Source organism: Lactuca sativa, chromosome 2, assembly GCF_002870075.4.
Source record: "Lactuca sativa cultivar Salinas chromosome 2, Lsat_Salinas_v11, whole genome shotgun sequence".
Taxonomy (NCBI): domain Eukaryota; kingdom Viridiplantae; phylum Streptophyta; class Magnoliopsida; order Asterales; family Asteraceae; genus Lactuca; species Lactuca sativa.
The window spans coordinates 46,249,450-46,256,837 of record NC_056624.2 but is presented as its reverse complement, the minus strand read 5'-3'; the positions used below and the strand labels follow the sequence as shown (position 1 = coordinate 46,256,837).

Sequence of the window (7,388 nt, the reverse complement as noted above, 5' to 3'; positions counted from 1 at the left end):
TTTTACAATTTTATGTGTATAACTATAAACCAATCTTTAGACCACTTTATGATTAGAGTATTTTTTTTTTGACCATCATACCGCATGTTATAAACATTATCTACTCGTCTTCTTTATAACAAAATATTTTCAAAAACATGTGCCTTTAATGCATTGACGTAATTTTTCTTTTAATTTCATAACGGTAAACCAGTCAAAAACATCTTTAAGATCGGAAAACAGGATGCTATGTGGCTCAATAGCGACCTTACATCTTGAGGTATAAATGATATAAATAAAAAAGGTTTATAATTCAGTGCCCAAAACTTACATTTGGAATAATACACGTGTCAATCTTTACTCTTATATTTTATTTGATACAAATGTTTTAATATGTCCTTAGTTTGTTAATGTCGCATGTGGACTATTTGGAGAACACCACGGATCGTCTGTAATGAACTGCATCCAAGAATCGTCTTTATCATCTTCATCCAAACACGACGATGACGCAATGGGAACATCCGGCGACATCATTTCATAATCATTGGTAATCGTTGGAGAATATTGTGACATTGACATGCTCGTATGTCCATTATCTTCCAGTTCAACACACACTCCATTTTTCTTGAAAACACGACACAAGGCATAAGAGTCCTATATACATGAATAATGACAACAATTAAATATATATGTAAATATATAAGACTTTTAGAAACAATAATAATTAAATAAAATGTAAATCGGTAAATAAATATTTTCACTTTATGATGAGTAGTCATGGAGAGAAGATACTTTTGTCCGATTAGAGTAAAAGAAAAAAGTAATTCGTGACCTTTGCTTTGCAATCGGGGATATCTATGATTCATCACCATCACAAGCAACGAATATATATATTAAATATAATTTTTTAGAACTAAATCAGATTTTAATTTAGAAACTAATTTCTGAAGGTTAATAATAAATTCATTACTAAATCATGGGTGGAGCTAATGATCGAATTATGGTTTTCAAATTAAGGTTTGCAATAATCATTTTGAACATCCAAATACATTATATATTAATTAATAGGGAATTTATATTAATAGAATGATAGAAATGATCATATACCTGAATACCCAATGTGTCTTGACAATCTTTATCGTCGAGTCGATATTCATGCATTACCCAATCTGTTCTAATTCCTTGAGGAGCACGTCCACGATAATACACCAATGTTTTTTTCATTCCAATGGCACGATTCTGACCTTGACTTGTAACTCTTCGATCTTTACCAGTTGATTTCCAGTATCCAGCCCTTGTTGCTCTGTTAGTTCTGAATCCGTTTGGATATTTTCTGTCTCGTGGTCCGAAAAAATACCATTCGGGATCTCGACTTGGTAAAAATGATTTTTCTGCTCATTGCACATATTTACTTTACGTCATTGAAATATATATATTATTATACTATCACGGATTGGAGCAATCATTATGAATAACGTGCGTTCTACATTTTTTAAAAATATATGAGAATATAATGACATATTCATTTAGAAAAATGATAAAATTTTAATAAGTAAAAATTTGTAAAATGTTAAGACGGAAAACATCATTTCTCACCCTTACTATATTAAGTGGTTAATTATTTCTCATTAAGTAAAATATATAGTCGATCATAATTAAGCATCCATATCTCTATTGATTTCATTAAGTTAAAAAAATAACACCATCTTAGTTATTTATTTATTTATTTATTTTTTTCATCCTAAGCACACACACTATATTTTTAAAGGAAATAAGCATATACACATCCTCGATCTTCAATGTGGCTCGCCTTCATCCGGTTAAGGATTTAATTAAACATTGTAAATAAATTAATTTTCTTCCGCACTTTATAACACATTTTATTCAAACGATCATGAATCATGCAAATTTTAAGTCTTTCTGCTAGCAAACACTACCTGTAGATATAATTAAAGTTGATGGACGAACCTTAAACCGACCATTACAAAAATTAAACCGGTGGTTACATTTTTTTATTTTTATTTTCTAAAACCGAAGATATGGGTTAATTAATTCGATTCAGTTTTACTAAAACAACCTGAATTAAACCACCTGTAGATGTAGTGCATAACAATGATCAGCTAATAGTAAGATAATTAGGCTTTTAGTAATTATGGAAAAACACATTTTTTTTTATGTCTTATAGAAAACGCAAAACTGAAACTGAATGGTTTGTAATTATACGTAAGTACGTAAAAGAAAAAGAAAGAAATTAATTAACCTGCTAACTCCCATGGTTCACATTTATAGAGATCAACTTCAGGAATGATGTCAAGTTCAATCTCTTGGCCATGTATCTTCCTTTTAAGATAGTAATTCACAAGCTCTTCATCTGTTGGATGGAACCTAAAACCTGGAGGCAATCCCGCTGGCGCCATTTTTATATTTTTCAGGGCAAAAAAACTAACGATCTGATCACACATATATACAGGTTTTTTATATGTTATGTGTCGTCTGTCTTGAGATTCAAAGTGACATGTCTTTGAATCATCTCTTTCGCTTTTTCTTTTTACAGATTCTTGGACAAACGTTTCTGGGAAGCCATTTTCACAAGCAAATTAATGGCTTAACAAATGGATTGAAACTTTCTTCACGTAAATAAAGTTAGGGGTTTTGAGTTCGAATCTAATACACGACACTTGATGATTTGTTTTCCAGAGTGTTAGATGTGGTAATAGTGTCATCTTTTTTTCTGTGGGACGTCATGTTTACTTTTGTTTTTTATATGTTTACATGCAGAAACTTGTGGTTTAGGTTACGATTAAAGAAATGATAGAAAAATGTCCGAAAAGCACATGTGTGTATATATGTATATATAAATAATGAAAAAGAAATGTCTAAAAAGCACATGCATGATTATGTATTGTATGTGTATATGTGTATATGTATGTATATTGAAAAAGTAATACCATCCACATCCGAAGATGCCACTGTTTATTTTTTACGCATAAACTTTCATAATTGTTCCTATATCAATGTAATACGAAAATATTTTTAAAAGTAGTCAAACTCATCAATAAACAATTACTTATATATCTTTAAAAAAATGTTTTAATTATATATAATTAACTTTTATCAAATAAATGTTAACATGAATATAATTTTTTAAATATAATAGTAAACAATTAGTAATATATATATATATATATATATATATATATATATATATATATAGGTTTAGATTATTCTATTTAAACTAATTATTGTGTTATTGTATGCATAAATGTGGACCAATTATTTTACTTATTTTAAGAAAATGATTAATACATATTATTAAATTAAAGATAATTGAAAAATACTATCTAATTTCTTTCTAACGGTATTTTAGACAATTGAGATAAATTTAAAAAAAAATTCCATATTTTTTGGGATAATTAACTCTCTTGATTTTAAAATTCTAATTTTTTTAATTACTTTAATTTTAATTATAACATAATTTTTATAATTAAAATTCTAATTTTATGATATATAAGGTTTTTAATTCGGACATTCTAACAGAATATGTTTGAGTATGTTCAAAAAGAAAAATATTCTAGAACCATAAAATAATAAAAATATTCTTGAACATATTTCTTGTAGAATAACAAATTCTCGAACCAGCAATTGCAGAATTAAAACAAAAATTATAATAATTCTTATAGAATACATGTAACAATTGCTAAGAATTACATTTATTGTTACAGGATAAAACTAAAAAACTTTCAAATCGGGAAAAAAAACATCAAAATCTAACAAATACACTAATTTATTCTAAAAGAATAATGTTACTAAGAGGCGTCGTTCAAATTTCGTGGTTCGTTCTTCAAACATCAGCTTCTGTGAAAAGAAATCCAATGAATAAATTAGTGAGAAAATGTTCGTATTCCAATCCAACATAATTGGAATTCATGATTCCGGGGCCTACAGCCTATCAGGACCGCTCGCTGGGCCTTCGGGACAACCGGTCCGCCCTGGGTATCTTGGCCTACAGCACAAAGCAGGACCCGCCTCAACCCAACTCCAGTACAAACAACCATGTGCACATAAACATACAATCATATAGCAATTCACAGTTAATAAGCCGATCAAACAGATCACATAACATATCATCATCCTAACCAGGATACCGACCTAACCGGTCACTAGCATAGCATCACCCTACATCTCGGGATACCTATCTCAACCAGGTCTCTAACATATACCATCCTAGCTACCAGGATGCAAACATATCAAGCAATAACTTAATAACAAATACCCAGATCTCAATCCGATAAGGGTCGACCTTGGTGCCTTAGACCCTGTTGATATAGTGAGGATAACTCACCTCGAAACTGCCGACTGAACAGATAACCCAAGCTGCTCCGATTACTGATACGACCTCCACCACTGGACAATCACCAAGGCACTGAACTCAAAACAATATCCAACAATTACCAAAATACCCCTGGAAATCACTGGTCAACCCTTGGTCAAAGTCAAAGTCAAAGTCAAAGTCAACCCCTGACTGACTCTACTCGCCGAGTCAACCCGATGACTCGCCGAGTCCCCATGCTCAGAATTCCCCCAATCCACGACTCAACTCGCTGAGTCACCCCGAGACTCGCCGAGTTCAACAACTCTGAGTCCACTCACACATAACTCACCGAGTCATCCCTTGACTCACCAATTCACGGCTCAACCAGAAAAGATTGGGACTCTTCGAAAAGACTCGCCGAGTCCAAGAACAGACTCGTCGAGTCTAATGGTATCTTTAACCTACTCGCCGAGTTGTTCTTCCAACTCGTCGAGTTCCAGGCCATCTTCATCCAACTCGCCGAGTTGTTCTTCCAACTTGTCGAGTCCCAACCTATCTTCAAGCAACTCGCCGAGTCCACCCATGTGACTCGCCGAGTACCACCGGGTCTGAATCCATACAGAGGCTCTCCAAGCCATGCAGATGATCCAAACCATAGATCTACCCTTCCTAAGGCCATCCATCACGTAAAGTGGCAAACTTTACGTGAATCCAAAGAGATCTAGGCCTTTTATACTCTAGGGCTAGGGTTTGGGACAAGATCACTTCACCAAACCCTCAAACACAGGGACTTTATGCATATTTGGATCCTCACTACTCCAGATCTGAGGTAGCATCCTCAGATCCATCTTCCAATCCCGAATAACTCATGAAATACTCCCAAAAACCCCAAAACAACCCTCATGGAAGACAATAAGGGGGAAAGAGCTCAAGACAGAGGATTCTTACCCCAAAGATGAGCCTAAACTGATGTAGACTCCAGATCCCCAAGCCCTCTTGATGCTATCCTCGAATCCCTCCCTCTTCTCTTCACACATCCTTTCTTCCAAGCTTCAATCCTCTCAATAATGGAGTTTCTCACGTTTAGGGGTGTTCTCTGGAACTCTCAGGGGGCATAGAGGCTGAAAAGAGGGTATAACATCCTTTAAATAGGGGGCAAACCCCGAAGATTAGGGTTTTCTTCACCCAGCACCAACTCGCCGAGTTGGCCACTTAACACGCGACCATAGTCACGACTCTGCTCGTCGAGTCCACCCATGGACTCGCCGAGTTGCCCTTATACATTTTCATTTTGAACCCTGAACTAGCAAACCCTGGATTCGGGATGTTTCACCTGTCAACCTTAGGATGAGGATGAAGGATATTTGCAACGTTGTCAAAGGCATGGAAAATGAAGGCCTTTCGGGTCAGTGGCATGTCGAACTGAGAATCGACAGAATTGATATGATCTAGTGAGATCACCGGTTCGAGCCACAAGATGCTTGGGGTTTCAATCTCTTCTTTCAGCAACTTCTCAAGAGTCCATGGAGGAAAAAGAGTTTTCCTACTCTCAAGAAGGTCGTGAGCTTCTTTCATCTTTCTTTCAACTTCCTCAGCCTCTCTAACAACCCGAGCGCTCATATCAGCGTCCTTGTCTCGACCTTGCTTTTTCAAGAGATCAGCAATCGTCTCTTTGTCGTCGTCACTATCTTCAACAATTTGTTTCCCTTTGTCTTTGACACCCGAACCTGAGGCTTGGCCTGTTGGAGGAGGTTCGGTTGTTTTTGTTGCTGTAGAAGTGGGAGGCGGTTGAGATACATTCTCTCCCCCTTGTTTCAGATTGGACACAAACTCAAGGAGCCCTTCAATTTTGCTCAGGAGAGAAAGGGCGGGAGCAAGCTTTTCCGCAAGAGTACGCCTCACTAAATAGTTTAAAATTGGATCATGTGCTTCAAGGATGTTTGAAAGGGCTGCGTGGACATCCGAAACACACGATGAAATCACTTCTCTTTCAGATCGAAGAGACTCAATCTCCCTTTGAGAATTCGAGAGTTGAAGATTCTTGACCTTAAGAGAAGTGGTCTTTCTAGCAAGAGCATCCATGAAGGAGTTCTCAGCAGCTAGATCTGCATGAAGCTTGGTGAGGCGCTCCTCAATGGTCGCCTTAAACGCTGAGTTGTCGTCGGTGAGAGTTTGACGAAGAGTGCCGAAAGACGTCAGTTCTGAGGCAACTGAGATAGCCAGCTTGTTAACAATCAGGTCAAGCTTCGTTTTGGTGGCTTCGACAGTTTCCTGTAAAGACTGCAAAAGAGAGGAGGCATCAGTAAATAGTTTTTCGACTTTTTCGGTCGCAGCAACACAGGCTTTGGTGGAGGCGTCAATGGCGGCAGTAGCTGAGCTAACGGAGGCTTCATGAGTCTTAGAAAAAGCATCAACAATCTTCTAAATAGCAGCCTCAGAGATGGTAGACTGTGATGAAGAAGAAGAGGAAGCGATGATAGAATCAATCTTCTCGTGAAGCTCCTTGAGATGCTTTTTGGTAACGGGAGCATCATCATCATCGTCACTCTGCACCTGATACGGACTGTAGTAGACCGAATCAAATGTCATATTCTCCCCATTAAGAAATGGTTCTTCATCCTCTGCGGACTGAGCAGGAGATGAGGGTGGAGGTGAGGGTGGAGGCTCGGTAGTGGGAGTGGGTTCGAGTGCTTTAGTAGGAGCCCCCGTATCAGATACGTTGGTTCTTACTTCAACGGTTGTTGTGGTAGCTTCAGTAAAAATGGGAGGGGGTATTGGGATAGAGGTAGGTGGTATTTGAGTGGTAGAGGTTATGGGTGGAATGGAAATAGGAATGGTGATTGGTGGAGAAGAGACAGGTGAAATGGAAAAGTGTAGTTCTGGGGTAGGCGATCGTGGAGGAGTGTTACCACGAGGAGACTCGTCAGAGTCTGAATTTTCTTCCTCAGATTCTCTTGAGGAGGAAGCGAGTATCAGTTTTCGCTTGGGTTGGGTTTTTCGCTTCTTCAATGGAGGAGATTGAGCAGCCTTGGTAGGTTTTCGTTTCTTGGGAGAAGGGCCTTTCGCTCCCTTGCCAACCTGCTTGTCTTTTCCCTTT

At 37.0% G+C, this 7,388-nt stretch overlaps 1 protein-coding gene across 1 annotated transcript; it reads right to left on the bottom strand.

Moving 5' to 3' along the window:
* Nucleotides 1-247: 247 nt before the first annotated feature.
* LOC111885441 (NAC domain-containing protein 54) lies at nucleotides 248-2,469 on the bottom strand. The gene is made up of 3 exons (XM_023881698.3): nucleotides 2,240-2,469; nucleotides 1,087-1,370; nucleotides 248-633 (listed from the first exon to the last, which is right to left on the bottom strand). The coding sequence occupies exons 1-3, from the start codon at nucleotides 2,439-2,441 to the stop codon at nucleotides 379-381; spliced, it is 741 nt and encodes a 246-aa protein (XP_023737466.2). The 5' UTR covers nucleotides 2,442-2,469; the 3' UTR covers nucleotides 248-378.
* Nucleotides 2,470-7,388: the final 4,919 nt, after the last annotated feature.

What these genes read in the sequence shown, in the direction of transcription:
- LOC111885441 (XM_023881698.3), bottom strand. Translation starts at nt 2,441, where the DNA reads ATGTGTGATCAGATCGTTAGTTTTTTTGCCCTGAAAAATATAAAAATG. An exon ending in TGAACCATGGGAGTTAGCAG is followed by an intron (nt 1,371 to 2,239) that starts GTTAATTAATTT and finishes TGCAATGAGCAG; the next exon opens with AAAAATCATTTTTACCAAGT. An exon ending in AAGACACATTGGGTATTCAG is followed by an intron (nt 634 to 1,086) that starts GTATATGATCAT and finishes TCATGTATATAG; the next exon opens with GACTCTTATGCCTTGTGTCG.